Source organism: Gobio gobio (genome assembly GCF_949357685.1).
Source record: "Gobio gobio genome assembly, chromosome: 3".
NCBI lineage: Eukaryota > Metazoa > Chordata > Actinopteri > Cypriniformes > Gobionidae > Gobio > Gobio gobio.
The window spans coordinates 57,684,452-57,706,951 of NC_137099.1; the positions used below are offsets into that span (position 1 = coordinate 57,684,452).

The window sequence follows — 22,500 nt, forward strand, 5'->3', positions numbered from 1 at the left end:
CGGTGGCGGCCCACGGCGCGACCGTCCTGAAGAAGCTGGGCGAGCTGCTGAAGGCCAAAGGCGATCACGCTGCCCTCCTCAAACCGCTGGCCAGCACACACGCCAAAACACACAAGATCGCCCTCAACAACTTCAGGGTGACGGGACGCCTGCACTGACGCTCTTCATATAAACATTCACGCATTTCAGTTCACAGCACAATTACATCACATTTAACTTACATCATTTAATTGAATAACTGATTAAGGATTGTTCAATTAAAATATGTAAGGAGTATTTGATGGACTTTTGCTACTATATTAATATATATAATATTCATATTTATTATTTATAATGAGATAATTCATATTATATGGATAATAAATTATATTTAGTAAAAATGTATAATTAATCAACATAATACATTTTTTTATATTTGTTCAAATTAAATGAAGTAGAAAGAAAAAAGACTTAAAATAACATAAAATAAAACATTAAAATAACATTTTATATCAATGTTATAAATATAAAGCTAGGTAAAATTAGACCTCATAAGTGGCTGGTTTAGAATGCTGTACATTAAATATATAATTATATATGATCAATATATATGTATATATATATATATATATATATGGTATAGTAAAAAATTAACATTTAACCTAAAAGTTACATCAAAAGTTACAGTATTAAACTGTGGAAAATAAAATAAAACACAAAATTATGTATTAATTTACATTTTGGAGCAGAATGTTTTTTAGAAAGGGAAAACTAACAAAACTAACTGAACTTTATATATATATATGGTAAGTAGAAAACAAATGAAAATGTAACTTAAAAGTATAAAAAAAGCTATATTTCATTGTAACAAATACAATAATTTCTTAATTACATTTTGGAGGAAAATGTTTTTTTCAGAAAGGGAAAATATTAAAACTGAGCTATAACCTCATAAGTGACTGACCTTGAATGCTGTTCATTAAATCTATAAAAATAATAGTACTTTTAATAGTAAATTTAAATATCAGATTTTGTCATTGACATTAGCATGTTACCAAGCTAGCGTGAAACTAAAAACAGCACACATCAGTTTTGGAGACGGTCCATGATGCCTTAAAGGGATAGTTCAGCCAAAAAATATGACTTTCTTCTTTCAGACGAACACAATCAGAGTTATATTAAATACTATCCTGATTCTTCCAAGCTTTATTATGGCAATGAATGGGGGAGGAGGGGGGATTTTGAAGCCCAAAAAAGTGCATCAATCCATCATATAACTGCTCCACACGGCTATGGGGGTAAAGGCCTTCAGAATCTGAAGTGAAGCTTTGCGTTTGTGTAAGAAAAATATCCATATTTAAAACGTTATAAACTAAAATAACTATCGATTTACGGCGAAATAGTGACCTCTGACCTGACGCATGGCGTATTGACGAACACAGAAGCGCAGAGGATAGAGCAAAACAAAACACCGGTCATGAATTAGACGACTAAAACGAGGATTTGTAAAGAGAAATGTGGGAAGATTTCGATATAAGAGAAGAGGAGATTGTTGCCCAGCACTATTTGTCTGAACCGCGAGAGACGTCAAAGCTTACGATACTCCTGCATCGCATCAGGGGTCACGCTTTTGGCACAAGTCGACGTGCGTATGATCGTCTGTCGGAAGCTAGTTATTTTAGATAAAGATTGAAAAATGTATATTTTTCTGACAAAAACGCACAGCTTCACTACAGTAGGCCTTTAGAAGATATTTTTTAATATAACTCTGATAATGTGTCTCAAACAAGAATGTCATATACACCTAGGATGGCTTGAGGGTGAGTAAATAATGGGGTAGTTTGTATTTTTGGGTGAACTTTCCCTTTAAAACGGTGGTTTTGTCCGCTGTATAGAAGCACACAGACCCTGCCTTCCCTTGTTAATAGTTTCTCGTGAGACGAAACGCCAACCGTGCTCTTTGTGTCCCTGTCAACAGCTGATCACGGAGGTGCTGGTGAAGGTGATGAAGGAGAAGGCCGGGCTCGACGACGCGGGCCAGAGCGCGCTGAGGAAAGTCATGGACGTCGTCATCGGCGACATCGACGGATACTACAAGGAGATCGGATTCGCCGGTTAAACGACACGCGGGGCGGGATCCCAAGAAAGCGCTTGACTTGTTATTGCCATTAGTGTGATGCTATGCAGATAATCAGATTTAAAAAACTATCCACAGAGAACAAATCATGTTTAAAACGCAAATACAACTGTGTTTGTTATAGACCTTATTCAGAGCAGCGCCATGACAGAATCAAAGATGGCGCTGGTGTGAATAAGGTGTATGTATTGTATGTAAAGGTGCTTTGGAATGAGCAGATAAATCATCTGATGATCATAACAGTGATTTTAGGTGTGTTAGGGTCTCAGGAGGAGGCTCAGATTACGTCTAAATTGTAAGTGATTGCGCTTTAAAAAAATATGTATTTAATTTGGGGGGGAAATGATAATAATTTTTATTCCAATGATGCTTCTCTTGTTTTGAAAGGTCATAAACATGCAACAATTTAGTTTCTCTGCACTTGCTTTGTCTTAACTATTAACCTGCATTATAAATCATATTCAAGACTTCGCTTTTGTAAGGCAACACTTATCAATAAACATTATCCGCTGAAAATGTGTTTGTCTTTGTCATTCATGCATTAAAAACACTATTTTTGAAATATTATAGCTGCCATATGATTGAGGTTGGGCTGATTTATGGTAAGCATCACAAGGATTATGTTTTTATGGTGTGTTGACCGGTGCTTTATTAGAATCTGGTGTGTAAATCATATGGTAATGATGATAATTATAAACTTTATTTTATAAAGCGCCTTTGAAACCAGCTTCTCGAAGCGCTGTACACAAAATAAACTATGTACAAACACACACACACACACACACACACACACACACACACACACACACACACCAAACATCAACAAGCAAATGCTAGTCTAAAACAAATATGGCATAGGTCTGAGTTTCCCCAAGTTCAAGAGGCAGAGAATTCCACGTTAAACGTGTTGGAGGGACAACCAGCAAGTTCGATTGTGAAGAGTGTAAACTGGGAATGGGAGTGTGAGGACATAACCGTTGTGTTAAATAGTGTGGTGCCAGGCCGTGAAATGATTTGAATGTGATCATCGTAATCTTGACATCTACTCGGAACCTGACTGGGAGCCAATGCAGGGATTCCAAAACCGGAGTAACATGATTGCATATCCTGGACCAAGTTAAGACCTGAATTTTGTACATATTGAAGCTTGTTTATTGTAGCTCCAGCTAAAAGGGCATTACAATAGTCTATCCGAGAGACGAAGGAATTTATCAGCATTTATGCTACAGGGAAAATGAACATAGGACGCAATCAAGCGATGTTTCCGAGATGGAAAATATATGCTTTCACACATGGGCGTCGGAGCCATTGTATGTGGGTGGGACAAGACCCACCCACTTTTTACGATCAATGATATTGGCCCCACTCACTTTTATCGTCTCTAATACAGCACGTCTGTTTACCTACCTCTAACCGATAAACACATTATTAAACATGTTAGACGCTTTATTTCCACTCTTCTAATATTTTCTTCTTTTTTATTGAAAATAAATGCCTTTCTGATCTGATATGTGATGGAAAAAGAGAGTAGAGTGAGTTCGGCAAAAGGCGGATTCTAACCTTGGGTCGTTTTGCATCAAAATGTGATGCCATGCGTCTTACCCCTACACTATTGCTGCTCTCAATGATACAGTGATTTCTGTAATTTTGTCTTGCCCAAGCAGACGTTTAGCAAACAAGGCGGTATATTTGTACTTGATGTAAATGGCATCTACTCCAGTAAAAAGAGAGGACCCACCACATTGTTTTGCTTCTGACGCCCATGCTTTCACAGTACCCTGAACGAAAGAGTCAAGTGAAAATATCGCCAAGGTTCCTCACTTTACTTTGGGTTTCTAAAACAGAGCCATCAAAAGTCAAAGACAGAGAACCAGCTTTGGAAATTTGATGACGATAATGATTTTGGTAATACAGCCAGAAAGAAAATGGTTTTGAATGTATGGGCGTGTCTTAAACTATAGGGGCACTTTTAGCCATGTGAAGTTTAAATAATTTGTCTAGTTTTAAGGTCTGTAAGAGGACAAACTTAGATTACAAGAGAAATTGTTATTATTTTACATTTTTCCAACCAGCAATGATCAAATGTCATTTCCACCACATCTCAATATACAGCTGTTATTTAAAAATAGAATAACTTATGCCGCTCAATAATTGTCTAAGATCATTTTTGTAACTAGTTTTACCAGTTTGTACACAATGTACAATAATTATACATTTGTCAATGAGATCAACTGCTGAACTGTACACCGGTCACACTTTAAAATGTAATGTTTAGGTAAGAGCTTATTAGAAAATAAATAACTTGACTTTTTATAAGTAGAGCATGATCGCATAAATTGTGGATACATTTTTAATGTGTGATGAGAACTTTTTAAGTATTTTTAAAAAAATGTGTGGTGATGGAAATGACAATTAATGAATGTGAATGTGGAGAAACAGTAGATAAATATAAAATATATTATACCATAAAAATGATTACACAAATCTACTCTGGCTATCCATATCAATTGTACTTTGCAGTCCTAAATGACTAATGACTGTGGTGGAAATGACATTTGTCGTTTTTTTGTGAAAGAATGGAAGATAGCTTCACTGATTAGCTTTGATGTAATACTTAGCATTTCATGTATGCAAAATACTCTTATTTAACTTAAAATGTTTAGCTTTTTAAAAACACCCTTGAAGGTACAGCATGTTTGGAAATGACGTAGAATAAATATATGAACTGTTCAAGCAATATTTACCTTGATTTTTCTTCATTTGTTGTTGATGAAAATTTACATTCCCTCCATGTCCAATATGTGCTCTGATGTCACTGAATATTTCCATAGAAACCACCTAAACAATCTTTCACACAAACTATTTAAAGGGACATTACTGTGGTGTGGTGGAAATGACACCAATACTGTGCCGCAGCTAGATTTTGCATAAAAAGTCATATTGATATGGGTCTCACATTAATTATTATAATGTATCTTAATTATTTTACTAGAGTTAAAAAGTCTGGGTGTGCGACGAGGAGAAAACTGTGATTTTGACACCTATACGGTTGAAAAGTATGAAAAAATCATAATAGAAAAAAATGTTAAGGTGGTTTTATTGTTAGCTTGTCAAAGAAAGAGGAATTTGTTCAAAATTATATGTATTTTTAAAAATATGACTTTTTTCATATTGTATCGTCAGCATACAAATGATAATGGAGGCCAAGCGATCTCAGGAGATGGCCAAGTGGTGATAGATAAATGTTAAAAAGTAAAGGGCCCAGAACTGAGCCCTGAGGAACACCAGTGAGCACAGAGCTAACCTCAGACCTATAGTCACCCCCATAGAAGTGAACTGGCAACGGTCAGTAAGATAGGATCTAAACCACTTCACAACTGTCCCCGTCACACCAGACACTCATCCAAGACGTGTGAGTAATAGACTGTGATCAACAGTATCAAATGCGGCTCAAGAAGGATGAGAATGGATGTTGCGCCATCAACAAGTAATTTGGCCTGATCGGAGTCTGGAAAGCGATTTCTTTATGACATTGTTTACCACCTACATTTGCTAAATCTCAGCCTTTTGTTTTGCAGTCTAAGTAATCTTTATCCCCAGAAAACTGCGGGTCAATCTGCAGCCGTGCTCAAACTCACATGCTCATGGTCACTCACAGTTTTCCATTCCTCCCAAATCTGATTTCAGGACGTTTGTGGACGTGACTGAACCCACAGAGGTTTCCTGTGCAGCGATTGCCGTTTGCTTTTACTGTGAAGCCAAGGGATGTGTAATGAGCATGTGTGAAGTTCTCCCTGCGGGTTCGTCTCGTTGTCACACCAGACGTGACAACAGTCACTCTCACAATCTCTCCAGTCTCTCGCTCTCTCTGCCTTTCTTTAAATGTTTCTGGCGACACGTAGCCGAGGACGGAGCATTCAGAGAGCTGACCTCATGGCCAAGAGATTCATGTAAAATCACACACACACACACACACACGCACACACGCACACACGCACACACGCACACACACACACACACACACACACACACACACACACACACACACACACACACACACACACACACACACACACACACACACACACACACACACACACACACACACACACACACACACACACACACACACACACACACACACACACACACACACACACACACACACGATATGACGGACATATAAAGTGCATCAGTTTAAGCTCTAATATTTCAGTTAATATTTTAAGCAGGGGTTTTCAAAGTTTATAATCAAGTTTATAATTTAAATGTATTTGTAAGGTGTCCTTGAGTGTCTTGAAAGGCACCCATAAATAAAACAAACTACTATAATAATAATAATAATAATAATAATAATAATAATAATAATAATAAATATAGCTGAAATTAACAGAAATTAAGGGGCCAAGCACAAAGAAGGCACAATAAGTCATATAAGCAGGGCTGGGAGCAATCATACATGCATAAATCATAAATTCAGTCACTAGTAATATGATTTAATGGCTTATCACTTTCGACCAATAGGTGGCGCTCTTAAGAAACTGATGTGGTGTGGTCAGAGTAGGTGACAATGACATGCAAATGTCAATTTGATCTGTCAAAACATTGCAGAGATACAACCTCAGGTGTTTTCGGATCAAATTTGTTGATACGATATACGAAAACGGTTTAATCTAGCGACATGAAATCCATAACTTTAAGCTGGAATGGTCGGAAGATGATCTGACTCAAATTTGGTGAAAATCGGACAAACGGTCTAGGAGGAACTTGAAAAAATAGCTTTTCAAAGAAAATCAAAATGGCGGACAGGAAGTTATTGAGACTATGGCAAAATTGGTATCGGTTATCTCTGCAAGGAATCTATTAATATGGAGGACCAGGAGTAACACTTATAAATAAAATGAAGAATCAATTTATCAATTGAATAATTTAAACATAAAAATCTATATAAATAAATCACTTTAAAATGGACATATTTAAAGTTGTTTATTTAATTTGTGTTTTTAAATGTAGTTAGATAAAACAATAATTTTTTTTTTAATGGATCAATAAATAGACACATTTAAAACTGTTATTTAATTAATATTTTAAAACGTAAATAAATAAAAAAACTATAAAAAGTACATTTATAAATCATTTTAAATGCACATTTTAAATCGCTTTTTAGAAAAGCATTTGCCAATTGCTTTTCTTTGTCGTTTTGCCAAATGCTTTTCTTTATCCATTCGTCAATCGAGTTAAAAAATGCCATTGGACAGTACACACCTGGGAGCAACCAATCAACTTTCGCCTCAGTTTGAAAAGCCAAACCCTCTCTCACTTGTAAAAGTAACACGCACTGTCATTGGACAGTGAAAGATCAAATCATGCCGCCATTTTAATGTCTTGCATGTGAGAATTGTTATTGTGAATAAAACATTAGGCAAGTACCATGCCTGACATTGCTAATATTTTAAGAAAACTTGCCAATGAAGTGGATAGTGGTTCTTAGCCACTATTTAATGTAGTGTATGGTGATTTTTGTCAGATCATGTCGCAGTTATAAATCAGGATTTTAGCAGGTCAGGTCAGTGAAAGTGACTGCTGGTAAATAGGTCATGTTTAGTCACTATTTATATTGGCCGTTTCTCAATAACAAGTACGCAAACTTCTGACCTGCACCCTTGGTAGTTCAGACTTGCCAAGTTCGACTCAGGAGAACGAACTCCCGAGGACGGGAGGACACAAGTCCAGTGATTCTACTAATGGAACAGCAGCGTTCTTGATAGCTCTCACTATGCATATTATAGGCTACCATAAAACACCCAATAAAACTAAATATGACATATAACACAACCCAGTCTCTTTTTGTTAAATGTCAGTTTATGTGTGTTCAATAATAGCCATTTTTAAAGTATACATAAAAGGTATAAGAAGCTATACATTAAATAAAGCAAACAATTCAGTCAAACATACAAAGTCAGCGCTAGTCGGCTACAACAGTAAAGATAAATAGCCTAAAAATATAACGTTATGAAACTTCACTTTGCCTTCAGTCAAAACGATTTGGCAGGGAACAAATGATAGATTCATGAGACCAAAGAAAGATCGGCCGTTATATATACACGCAAGATTAATTCTATCTCGTGTTTAACCACTACAGAGACATCAGAGCTAGCGGCAGACGTCAGGAGTTAATGAGCGCTGAGCTGGTCTTTATTTTTAAATAAACCTCAGATTTGAGCTTTATACAACATCATTCTCGCCTGAAAAGTCTTAAAACTACATTTTATGACACATTAACAGTGTTATTAAAGGGGCACTTCAGCGCTGGGAAGATGAATGTGTATTTAAACTGTGTCATTTATGTAATAGAAATGTGAAATTATTTTTGAATTTGGTGCCTTCTAGACTGAGAAAAGACAGAAAATGTATTTTTGTCTCATATGGATGAAAACAATTCCCAGAATGTTATGTGAAATGTAAAAAATGTTATTAAAGCGTTAGTTCACCCAAAAATGAAAATTCTGTCATTAATTACTTACCCTCATGTCGTTGGACACCCGTCAGACCTCCGTTCATCTTCGGAACACAAATGAAGATATTTTAGTGTAAATCTGATGGCTCTGAAAGGCCTCCATTGGCTCAATGGCACTTTACACTCTCAAGACCCTTAAAAGGTACTAAAGACGTCTTTACAAAGTCCATCTCACTACAGTGGTTCTAAAATAACTTTATGAATTGGCGAAAATAGTTTTTGTGCGCAAAAAAACCCTAAATAACGACTTATATAGTGATGACGATTTCAAAACACGGCCTCATGAAGCTTCGAAGCGTTATGAATCAGTGAGTCGATTCATGATTCGGATCGCGTGTCAAACTGCTGAAATTTGGCGATCCAAACTGCTCATTCGACTCACTGATTCATAACGCTTCGAAGCTTCATGAGCCCGTTTCCCATGGATGTTTCACAAGTCCACAAGAACACGAGTACAGAAAAGAACGCATATTGAGAAATGGCCATTGTTTAAAGTCTGTCCAATCATAGCGTGATGGCTGCTGCATTCCGAGGGAGTCGTTAAATGGCGCTCTGTGCCTCAAACTTAATCCAAATCCTTCCATTTATTCTACAACCACAATTATCCGCTGTGTTTGCAACGTCTTCCCTCAACTGTAAAACTCTTCTATATATAAAATGATAATCAAGAGGAAAATCAGCTAAACTAGGCAAGCAGCTTGGTGAGAAGGCAACAACTGTTGGCGCAATTATTAGAAAATGGAAAAAGTTCAAGATGACGGTCAATATCCCTTGGTCTGGGGCACCATGCAAGATCTCACCTCGTGGGGCATCAACGATCATGAGGAAGGTGAGGGATCAGCCCAGAACTACACGGGAGGAGCTGGTCAAAGACCTAAAGAGAGCTGGGACCACAGTCTCAAAGAAAACCATTAGTAACACACTACACCGTCATGGTTTAAAATCCTGCAGCGCACGCAAGGTCCCCCTGTTCAAGCCAGCGCATGTCCAGGCCCGTCTGAAGTTTGCCAGTGACCATCTGGATGATCCAGAGGAGGAATGGGAGAAGGTCATGTGATCTGATGAGAACAAAATAGAGCTTTTTGGTCTAAACTCCACTCGTCGCTTTTGGAGGAAGAAGAAGGACAAGTACAACCCCAAGAACACCATCCCAACCGTGAAGCATGGAGGTGGAAACATCGTTCTTTGGGGATGCTTTTCTGCAAAGGGGACATGACGACTGCACCGTATGGATGGGGTCTTGGCCAACAACCTCCTTCCCTCAGTAAGAGGACTGTATATACTGCAATGAAGCACCAACCATAATACCCAAATATTTAATTGTTGAACCACTGGTATACCTGACGGTAGTGCTGTGTTTCTCATTGCGTCATTCAGTGGAAAAAGTCCTGACTTTGTCCAGTTTATTTTATATCCGGAAATCTCACCAAAGCAGCCAAAGATAGTTAAGATGTTGGACTGCAACGGATTACCTAAATAAAGAAGGACATCATCTGCATACCACGAAATACGATGACTGGTTCCATATTGTGATTGGGGTGATGCCTTTATCTATGCGTATTGTCTGTGCCAGTGGCTCAAGCAAAAGTGCAAAAAGAAAAGGACCTCTGGCTATGTCAAACAATGAGGAACAAGTTCTACCTGTCAGCACCATGGCTGTGGGGTTTGCATACAACACCTTGATCATACGAATGTAAGAGGATCCCCAGAGCCATGACCTTCAGCACTGACCACAGACATGGCCATTCCAGACGATCAAAGGCTTTCATCAAGGGAAAGGACAGCTGCAGGAAGAGTCAATGAAGAAGTGCAATGTATTATGGAGTAATCTTCTTACATTATCAGAAGCTAACCTAGTTCTAATGAAACCTGTCTGGTCACAGTTGACAAGTTTAGTCATGACCGGCTGAAGCCTTCATGCAAGCAACATGTTAAAAGTTAAACCACTTAACACACCTGGCAACCACCCAGAAAACTCAATGATATAAACCGGTAGAAAAGGCATAGCAACGCCCTAGCAACCAAATAGCAACACCATAACAATAGGTTAAATTTGTGATCTATTGTAAAATACTCTATACAAAAACTTGACACTAGCAACATGTTAAAAGTTAAACCACTCAACAACACCTGGCAAGCACTCAGAAAACTCTAACAATGATATAGGAGCATGTTACACTTAGAACACCTAGAAACTGCATAGCAACGCCCTAGCAACCATATAGCAACAGCATAACAATAGGTTACATTTGTGATCTATTGTAAAATACTCTATACAAAAACTTGACACTAGCAACTGCATTGCACTGTCCTTGCAACCACCTAGAACACTTTAGCAACCGCATAGCAACGCCCTAGCAACCACTCAACACACCTGGCAACCACCCAGAAAACTCTAGCAATGACATAGGAGCATGTTAAAACACTATGAAAAGGCATAGCAACGCCCTAGCAACCATTCTCGTCGCTTCATAAAGTTATTGTAGAACTCACTGTAGTGAGATGGACTTTGTAACGACGTCTTTAGTACCTTTTATGAGTCTTGAGAGTGTAAAGTAAATTGTGCCAATAGAGGCCTTTCAGAGCCATCAGATTTCAACTAAAATATCTTAATTTGTGTTCTGAAGATGAACGGAGGTCTTACGGGTGTCCAACGACATGAGGGTCAGTCATTAATGACAGAATTTTCATTTTTGGGTGAACTAACCCTTTAAAAGTTAAACCACTCAACACCTCACACAACTGCTAAAAAACAATCAGAACATCTTAAAAACTCACACAACCACTCTAGCATTGTGGCAGTGGATTTGATCTTTGTGAGCTTGAATTTGATGTCAATAGTGTGCGTGTATACAGGTCTCAGGAGAGCTCAAGATCCCTGGGCTTTCCTGCCCTGCCTCTTCCTCTCACAGCAGATAATACAGGATGACACTGAGCTTCCTTACAAATCACACACACACACACACACACACACACACACACACACACACACACACACACACACACACACACACACACACACACACACACACACACACACACACACACACACACACACACACACACACACACACACACACACACACACACACACACACACACACACACACACACACACACACACACACACACACACACACACACACACACACACACACACACACTCCTGGAAACCAGATGCTCCCTTTCAGCAGAGCTCCGGAACAATGCTGGTATTGAGGAGCGATCACAGGCTCAAACTCTTCATGCTCTTTTATTCACTCAAGTATCAACTTAATCTCAGTTTGTGTTTTAATTTCTATTGAGAAATAAACACAGATTAGTCAATAATAGAGCTACAAAATGTTTATTTTTTGGTTTTATTTATTTTAATCAATAGTATTTAAAAAATCTAAATGATGTGTTAATTCTATTTTATGTATTTATTGAATGATTTTAATCAATTCGATTCTTATCGGAAAACCTACTGTTATGACAACCATCACATGAGGGCTCAGTTTCGGTGCAGTGCCACCTAGTGGTCAGGAGATATGAAAAAATTGACATTTTTGTAACTTTTGAATGGTTTGACCAAAAATCACAAAACTGATCTCTTTAGATTTGGTGCAGCAGGCCGAGTGAGGCCTTGTGAATTTTGTCGTAAAATGCTATATTTTACGAACGCATTGAAGTATCATTACGAAACTTGGCATGTGTCTTCAACACCATGCCCTGAAGGTACACACAACATTGTGTGCCAGCACCACCTTGTAGTCAAAAATTATTACATTTCAAATAAATGTTAATAGCTTTTGATTCGTTTTGCCTATTGTAATGAAACTGGTCTTAATATATGGAGGACCACACAGCAAAAACTCCAGAGTTAAATTAACTCTCCTGGGAGTATATGTGAGACCACACTCAAGAGTGTTAAAGTGTTAAAATAAGAGTGTTAAAGTAACACTGAAGCAGTGTTAAAGTTAATGAGATAATTAAGTGATTAATTGAGTGATGATTGGCCATTATTGAAGAAACCTGATGTTAACAAGCAGAATCACCAAATGAGAAAAATCTAAAAAGTCACCATTATGGTGAACAGTGTTTGATTTACTTTTGCTTTAATCTTGAACCTTGACTTTTTAATATTATATTTTGTTTGGTGCTGTAACTGAGTTGTAACAGCCAGACAAGCAATGACAAAAGCTGATTGCTTGGTGTTGGTTATGTTTTGACATCGTCATTACTTGACCTGATTCACTAACCTCATTTAGAGCCTAGTCTCTGAGTTGGGTTTATCTTGTTGATTACAACATAAAATCCAGCATTTCATTTCTTAAAAGTTGTTCTGATAAAAATAAAAAGCACACGCAAATCAAGAATCAGTGTAGGAATCTCAACAATGATGACAAACAGTTCGTAAAGCTCATAATATATTCATGCAGCAATGATTGTTGGGAGCCATGGAGGAATTTTGATTGATGGCTCCCAGAATGCACTGCAACATGCTTTTTGATGGTCACCACTGTTGAGATTCTCAGGCTGATTCTTGATGTCTATGAAAATGTTTTTTTTTTTCTTTTTGATCAGAACAACTTTTAAGACATCCTTTGGATTAAGTTGAAAATGCTTGATTTTATCACTTGGAATCGTAAGGCTGGTGTAAATGTAACTCGGATATAAGGCTAGAATCAATGATTCAGCTCAATTGATGAATATGTCAAAACATAACCAACATCACCTGATCAACTTTTACTCTTTGTTTGTCTGGCTGTTAAAGCAACCAAAACAAAATCTAATGTGTTATATGTCAAGGGTCAAGATCCAAACTAAATCAAACACTGATCACCATAATGGTGACTTAATCGTTGTGGTGTTCTCCTTTGCCGATTCTGCTTGTTATCATCAGGTGTTAGTCACTAATCACCAATCATCACTCAATTAATCACTTAATTATCTCATTAACTCGAACACTGTTTCAGTGTTACTTTAACACTCTTATTTTAACACTCTTGAGTGTGGTCTCACATGTACTCCCAGGAGAGTTAATTTAACACTGGAGTTTTTGCTGTGTGAGAGATTTGCGTGTGGACTTTCACTTCCCAATTTTAAGTTGCATCACTGGGCTTTTACACTTCGTCCCCTGTTTAGCTGGTATGATGATAAAATTGATGTTTTTTGGCGTTCCTTGGAGGAAAATTAGTTTTTTCCTCTGAAGTTTTATTTGCTAATATCCCTATAAATAAGTGTAAACATTGTTTTTGTCCTTTAGTCACATGCTAAAGTTTGTGATATCTGCTTTAATTGGACTCCCTACTCTCCTATCTTCAATAATTATGGTTTGCTCATTGGTAAGCACCCTATATTAAGTTTGGCCCGTGTCGACAGTGTTAAGACAAAGGGATTCACTCTTTGGGTGATATAATGGGTGACAAGGGCCTTTACACCTTTGAAGAACTTTCTATTCAATTCAATCTGCAGATGCCTTGGATGGCTCCTCTTAAAGTCCAGCCTTTACTGAAAGTATAATGTGAGACCCAGGGAACAAGAGGGTCGGTTTTTCTAAATTATACGTTTTTTTCCTCCTGTGACAATAGACCTTTTGGACCTTCCCCCCAGTTTTGATTGGGACAGTGTCTGGTTTATGGTCATGCATGCTTCTATGAGTCCGGACCACCGACAAACCCATTTTAATTTTATTCATAGGACTTCTATGACTCTAGCCTGGCTCCGCCCTCCTACGTAATTCCGCTCAATTTTAATTTTCCTTCAGTACTCCGTCTGGGATCGCGGTATATTCTCTGGTTTTCTCTGGTCAAATTTGAACCGGGCCAATCAGCGAACAGAGGGAATGGCTTGGAGGTTGGACGGGGCACTGAGGATGCTATTAATTGTATCACTCAATTTGGTGAATAGCCATTCAGAAGATCCCCAAGCATGTGCTCGTTTACTTTTATAGATTTTAGTTCAGCGTTTAACACACTTCAACCCAAGATCCTGATAAAGAAGTTGATAGAGTTAAAGGTAAATCCATTCTGCATTAATTCTTTTTTAACTAATCGTACACATCAGGTCAGAGTTAATAACTCCTATACTCTGAGGTGAAAACTATTAAAGGTTGTGTCAGCTCAGCCATTTTATTGACACTATACACTAATGAGTGTGTTTGCTAGTCAGGAGAATACATTCTTCATCAAATTTTCTGATGACACTGCAATATTGAGTTTGTTGAATAGGAAAACAAAACCTTTGCAGCACGTTTCTGATGTTAATATTATTGAACAGGTTTCTTCATTTAAGCACTTGGGTGTTTATGTGGACAGTTTATTATGCTGGTCTTCTCACATCAACAGTTTGTGCTCTAGATAACAGCAGAGGTTATATTTCCTGCAAAGGTTAAAAGTGTTCGGGGTGAACCAGAAGATCTTGTTTTTGTTTTATCAGTCTGTATTTGAGAGTTTGATAAGATATGGTATCACTGCATGGTACTGTTCAATCAAAACTAGCACGAGTAGGTACACACTGCTCAAAAAAATGAGAGGATTGGAGGAAAAACAAACCATACAAGAGATGTACAAGGTGTCTATTTTTAAGCAAGCTAAAAAAAATTGTTGCTGATGATACACACATTTTACATGTGAATTTTTATTTATTACCATCAGGGAGATGATTTAGGTTTTGATGTGCAAGTCAAATCGTTACAAAAATTACTTTGTGCCAACTGCGGTTAAAATTGTATTATCAAATTGAGCGTTATGAATCAGTGTGTTGAATCAGAGCGTTATGAATCAGTGTGTTGAATCGTGATTCGGAGCGTTATGAATCAGTGTGTTGAATCGTGATTCGGAGCGTAATGAATCAGTGTGTTGAATCATGATTCGGAGCGTTATGAATCAGTGTGTTGAATCGTGATTTGGAGCGTTATGAATCAGTGAGTTGAATCGGAGCGTTATAAATCAGTGTGTTGAATCGTGATTCGGAGCGTTATGAATCAGTGTGTTGAATCGTGATTCGGAGCATTATGAATCAGTGTGTTGAATCGTGATTCGGAGCGTTATGAATCAGTGTGTTGAATCATGATTCAGAGCGTTATGAATCAGTGTGTTGAATCATGATTCGGAGTGTTATGAATCAGTGTGTTGAATCGTGATTCGGAGCGTTATGAATCAGTGTGTTGAATCGTGATTCGGAGCGTTATGAATCAGTGTGTTGAATCGTGATTTGGAGCGTTATGAATCAGTGAGTTGAATCGGAGCATTATGAATCAGTGTGTTGAATCGTGATTCGGAGCGTTATGAATCAGTGTGTTGAATCGTGATTCGGAGCGTTATGAATCAGTGTATTGAATCGTGATTCGGAGCGTTATGAATCAGTGTGTTGAATCGTGATTCGGAGCGTTTTGAATCAGTGTGTTGAATTGTGATTTGGAGCGTTATGAATCAGTGTGTTGAATCGTGAATCAGAGTGTTATGAATCAGTGTGTTGAATCGTGATTCGGAGCGTTATGAATCAGTGTGTTGAATCGTGATTTGGAGCGTTATGAATCAGTGTGTTGAATCGTGATTTGGAGCGTTATGAATCAGTGTGTTGAATTGTGATTCGGAGTGTTATGAATCAGTGTGTTGAATCATGAAGCTTCGGAGCATTATGAATCAGTGAATCAGCGGTTCAGAGAGCGCCAAAGTCACATGATTTCAGCAGTTTGACGGTTTGACACGCGATCCGAATCATGATTCAACACACTGATTCATAGGCGCTCTCTGAACCGCTGATTCACTGATTCGATACGCTCCGAAGCTTCATGAAGCACAGTTTTTAAATCGTTTATCACTATATAAGTCATTATTCGGTTTTTTTGGCGCACACAAAAATATTCTTGTCGCTTTATAATATTAATACTGAACTCACATGGACTGATTTAAATATGTTTTTAGTACATCTTGAGAGAGGAAATGTCATTGCTGGCTATGCAGGCCTCACTGAGCCTTCGGATTTCAACACAAATATCTTAATATGTGTTTTCCGAAGATGAACGGACGTCTTATGGGTGTGGAACGGCATAAGGGTGAGGAATAAATTACATTATTTTAATTTTTGGGTGAACTAACCCTTTAAGAATTTAAAATGAAAGATGAAGCATGTATTTAAAATGATTAGGGAAAATGCCCTTTATAAAGGTTAATATATCCTAAATATGCAGATTTAACTAGGTCAAAGCTGACTGAACACTAATAAGAAAACAAACAAAACAAATCCTATTTTTTTTCTGGGCAAGCTAATTTTTTACTTGGACAAGTGAATGACTGATTTATTTGTCCGAAGGACAAGCACATGGAAAGGCTTAATGTCGAGCCCTGATAAAATTCCAAAGCAGCTTTAACCAAAATAACAACTTTCCTCCCCGAGACACATAATATAAGCCATCACTCATGTCTGAAGTTTAACTCTCAGCATCAGGGGTTTGTTTGGATCTAACTATGAGCAATGCCAATAGGGATGATTGATTTAGCAAACACGCACTTTACCTGGCCATAAATAAAGGCAATGTGTGTGAAGGTGGTACGTGCGGGCAGAAACGCATCTACTGCCAGTCTCGCTCTGCCAGTCTCTCAGCATGTGAACACAACACACACACACACACGCAATCTGCATTATTCAGTAACAGAATGTTGAGTGGGACAAAGGCAGGTCCTGGGAGAGACAGCTGCACTGTAGATGTGTTTGTGAAGGACTCCAATGGGCCCCAACAGCGCAGATCATGGGACAATATCACACAAACCCACTGAGACTGAACTAAAGCACCATTACAATGCATTGTGTGTGTGTGTGTGACCTCAGAAGTAGCTAAAGCAGACCAATTATTCGGGACAATGCTTGACTAATAATGCCTTTTATATTCAAAGATAGAATGAGTCTTTCTGGAAAGAAAACCATAACTTGACTGTAGATTCAAGCCACAGTTGTGCTTGTTAAAACAACAATTAAATGCGCGTGAGATCCTCCTCTGGTGTGTTTGTGTGGTAAGGCGATATCTGGACCGTGACCCAGGGCATGAAGTGGTCAGTGAGGAGATTATCAAATGAGGTCAGTCACGAGGGAGCGAACGGAAAGGTTGAGAGAGAGACGGTGGCACAGGTAAGATGCCAGAAAGCCTTTTTGTCATTTCTTCGCAAAGAGCGTCCACTATTCAGGACTCGGGTTACTGATAGGATTGGTTTGCAACAGGTGAGGTTGTCATGGAAACGCAAAAGAGGAAAAGAGTTAGGGGAAACACTGGAGCATTTGGGATGAGGTTACTATAGTGCAGCAAACGGCCCTTATTCAGAGTAAACCAGGGTTATTATAGGTAACCAAAACCTCAAAAATACATTTTTGTTACCGTCACGTCCCCTTTTTGAGCATAGACGTGAAAATGCACTATCCCAACTTTCATGAATGCTCTGGGATACAGACATAAGGCGGGTCTCTTTTTAAAGAAGACACTCGGCAGATTATTGCTGAAGCACTTCAAATAAACTGAAAGTGTAAAAGAGTTATAGAAGTTTACTGTAAAACAAATGTACTGTAGTAAACTTTTATTTTATTTTATTTTTTACAAACATGTTGTACTCTAAAATTGCTATAACATGTCCAACCAAGTTGTGTTTCAAATTTGATAAAGTTGATATCACAAAGATGAAAGTTCCCATGAGATTTTGTCTAGGCGTAATATCAAAAACAGCCACCGGGTGACACGCACAATGATTTTTATTATTAATGGCGCTTATTGTTATTTAGAAGAAGAATGCCGTTACATGTGCCTGCAAATCAAATGCTTTGGTAAAGTCACACAAATTAAACACTGAAGTCCATGTTGCACAAAAATAAACATTGAAGTTTATAATTACTATGTTGTTGTTGTTGTTTTTTTTACAGTGGGTCATAATATATCATATCTTTGTCAGTGCGTTTTGTGGTGCTAGGAATTGTTTTTCTGCTCATTTTCGCACTAACTCAAAACGTGCGTACACCCCCTCCTGAGCTGGCGTAGGATTTGAGCGTGCCGTACGCCAACGTCCATATTGATAAATCTCAAAGTGATCGTGGTTTTGGGTGTACGCTGGAAATATGGTAAATGAGGGCTTTTGATAAATGAGGGCCAATATCACTATTTCTATCATGAAATAAGATTTTGGTCATCCCAACCTGTTCAGAATAGTGGTTAGCGTTAACATGATTGATAATAATGTGATCTCTGCAAGGATGTTCACACTGGCATGTGTAGTTATTATTATTATTTTTAAATAAAGTGGGGGGAATGGTCAAAAAGCAGGGAAGGAACATGCTGGCCAAGTGAGTTTTTAGGGTTGTAAAACATTTTTTTTTGGATAAAACAATGAATAGTAAGTACTGTCCTATTATTCAATTACTGTTTTTTGCCGTGGTATGGATTCAGTATCGTATCGAGGTATTTTAGTCTGGTATCGTATCGAAGTCATCATTTAGGTATCGTGACAACACTATTCTATATAAAAATGATTTGCTGATATTCTCTTTTTTTGTTATGTTGGTTTACAAATTTGTACCTTTTTACATGTTTAGTTTAAATTTTTTTCAAAGGGCTTGTTTACATTTATACTTTTTTTAATAGTACACTACTGAATTTCAAAGTTGCAAGTTAAAGTAAATGTTTTTAAGGAAAATTGTTGACAATTATGGTGATAAATTTATACTTATTGTATTTCAGCCACACCACAAGGTGTCACTGGCCCTGTCCCAAATGGCACACTTCATGTGCACTTTCGGTCTTGTGGACTTACAATGGCTGTGTGTCGCGTGTCAGTTAAGTCCAGGAGACCGCAGGGTGTCCCATTGTCACTTTAGGTCTCAGAAGGTGCTCGCGGGCGTCCCCTTTGAGGTCAATATGTGCCCTCGATGTGCACTTCAGCCGAGCCCGCTCTGGTGTGGGTTACACAGAAGACTTCTCCCCGCAGTCAAAGCGGCGTTACGTGGTGAAAGTGCGGACTCAGAGGAAGACGTGAGGGGTTAGGGTGCCGTTCGGGACAGGGCCTCTGTGGCCTCAAGTCTTCGCCCCGCCTACTCTGAGCTCAATTTGCTATGTCTGAGGTAAACCACGCCCTCCTCATTACCCTACAGCCAAAGAAATGTAGAAATAAATAAATGTAGAAATATATTTATTTTCTATGCAACTTTATTGACTTATTTTTGCTTTTTTACATTTCTTTGTATATTTATTTATTTATTGTTTAATTTTGGCAGCTCTGGAATTCCATAGTTGAGATTGTACATGACACCGTGGTACTGTAATAGAGGAGACGCTGACCTTTGAGGCTCATGCGGATGCTGTGCACAACAAAGCCCACCAGCGTATGTGTTTTTCACGGAAGCTTTGTGGTTTTAATGTGTGGACAGTACTTTTATGAAAATGTTTATTTCTTTATTTTCATTTGTGTGTTGGTATGGGTCACTTAATCTCAAAAACCGAAATAGATTACAGGGCATTGTTAAAGTGTGTGGTAAGATTGTTGGCACTCGTCTGAATGATTTGAATAGTTATAAAGCCAGGAGTTAATGATGAGAGATACCAGCCATACCTTGCAGAATGTTTTTCAGTTGTTACCTTCTACTCGCAGACATTATTTACCACTGTGTAGGACTAATACATTTAAACATTCCTTTGTTCCAGCTGCCATTAGTTTTTTAAAATTATTTTAGTTATTTTAATTATTTGCTCTTGTGTGTTGTGTTTGTGTGTTGTGTGTAAGGATTATTGCTGGCTGTGAAACAAATTGCCCCTTGGGGATAATAAAGTTGGACTAACCCTAATGTTATCTGAAATTCATTTAAAGAAAAAAAAAAGACATTAAAAATATAATAATCTAATACAAATGACAAAAAACAACAACAACAATTACTTAAACCAAGTAAAATTACAATTATATGGAAAAAATTATATGAAATGTATCAAATAAGTTTCAAACTAATAATACAAATCTACATCATCTCCAGGGGCGCCGCTAAGGAGGAGAACGTTAGGACGATTCTAAGGGCCCACGCACTTTTGGGGCCCCCAGGGATTGTTTTTTATTAGTAGTAACCGTACTAGTACCCAGCATGCACAGTATGTCAATGTGACTTCAGGAAGACGTTGGACTCCAACTAATCCAACATCAATCAGATGTCATATTTTGGTTGAAAATGAAAATCGGCTTGACGTCTAAACCAAACGTTGGTTTGACGTCAAGCTCCAACGTCAGACAGACGTTTACTTTTGGTTGGAATAAGCACCACACAGTAAAAAAAAAGAAAAAAAAAAAAGGGTAAAATGTGTGGCAGCACATTAAATCTCTGAAGATCTCAGCAGAGGAGGATTAAACAACTCCACAAACAGCATTACCAGCTTCACACATTATTAACCAGACTGACTTTATTTCTGTCAGACGACTACAGAAGCTCTTATCGAGAATTAACAGAAGTTAAGATGATGATGTTTTATAGAAAATAATAGTTTAGTCACCATTATGGTGATCAATGTTTGCTTTAGTTGGGTAGTTTGACTTGGCTTTTTAACATGAGTTTTTCTCTGGCTGCTGTAACTGTGTTTGTTATGGCAAGAAAAGCAAGAGAAAATATGATTAGATGTTGTTGTTTTACTTGATGATATAGATATGATCATCATATAGTGGTCTATTTCACTGACGTCATCCAGAATCCAATCTTTTGATACATGATCATTTTATATTATTAATTATAGCAAGTCTGTAATTCTACATTGTCCACTAAACATTTTGATCTCCAGCATCTATTAGACTCACTCAGACATCAATCATCTGCATATGAATCTCAACAATAATGACGTGTTTAATGCCACAATGCATTCTGGGAGCCATAGACTAGTTTTGTATGAAGCAACCAGAATGCATTGCGGCATGTCACTGCTATTGAGATTCATACGCTGATTCTTTAATGTCAGTGTGCATCTTTAAAACTTTTCGGTGCCCAATCCCTCAGATTAGAACAATCACAGGACTATTAATAATCAATAATGAGAACTTAATAACATGATATCTAAACAAATATTAGACTCTGAATATGATCAGAGAATCAAACACTACATTACGATCATATCTTTATCATCATCAAATAGCTGACATCTGAACACATTTTCTCTTGTGTTCCTTGCCATAACAAACACAGTTACAGCAGCCAGAGAAAAACTAATGTTAAAAGGCCAAGAGTCAAACTGCCCAACTAAAGCAAACACCGTCAATTGTCAACAAAACATGTTTATTCCGACCAAATTTCGACATCTGCCCAACGTTGGAGCTTGACGTGATACAAACGTTTGATTTAGACGTCAAACCAATATTCATTTTCAACCAAAATATGACGTCTGACTGATGTCACATTACTACCCAGCAGGCACAGTATGTCAATGTAATAGAAATTATAAATGTATAATCTACCAGAGTAACAAATTATGTCTTATTTCTCCATTTCTGGCAAAATTACTGAAAATATATAGAACGTAATTTTAGCTTTTGTAAATGTGACTTATATAATGCATTTAACATCAAATAATCAAAACAGAAAAGAAGTAACCGCTTAAAGATTTCTATTGATAGATATATTTCTCATGTCAGTCTGTGTCCAGTATTCGCAGTGTTTAGGTTCATTTTCTCGCACATGTACATTATTTGTCAGTTCCAGCACTGCCAATTTGACGACAAAAAATACAGTCAACCAAACATAGACAAGGTTCGGCGGGCTTTATGTTCACAGACGCTGCTGAGCGCGAATTGCAGTGTGGGCTTCAGTTAACGGTCATCCAGTGCAAGAGGAGATGTGTAGCTCAACTAAACAGCTGTGTTACGATAGACGTTTTAAAGGA

At 37.7% G+C, this 22,500-nt stretch overlaps 2 protein-coding genes across 2 annotated transcripts in view; one reads left to right on the forward strand and one right to left on the reverse strand.

Annotated features, from left to right (window-relative positions):
* The window catches only part of mb (myoglobin), a 5,607-nt gene extending 2,975 nt beyond the window's left edge, over window positions 1-2,632 (forward strand). Inside the window, exons 3-4 of the mRNA XM_079812847.1 lie at window positions 1-137; window positions 1,958-2,632. The exon at window positions 1-137 is cut by the window's left edge and continues 83 nt beyond it. Of these exons, the coding sequence (XP_079668973.1) occupies window positions 1-137; window positions 1,958-2,098 (278 nt within the window). The 3' untranslated portion in view covers window positions 2,099-2,632. The remainder of the gene's footprint in view (window positions 138-1,957) is intronic.
* A 19,249-nt stretch (window positions 2,633-21,881) lies between these two features.
* The window catches only part of pane1 (proliferation associated nuclear element), a 14,099-nt gene continuing 13,480 nt past the window's right edge, over window positions 21,882-22,500 (reverse strand). The window contains exon 6 of the mRNA XM_079812845.1: window positions 21,882-22,500. This exon is cut by the window's right edge and continues 1,213 nt beyond it. The gene's annotated coding sequence lies outside the window, so the exon portion shown is untranslated.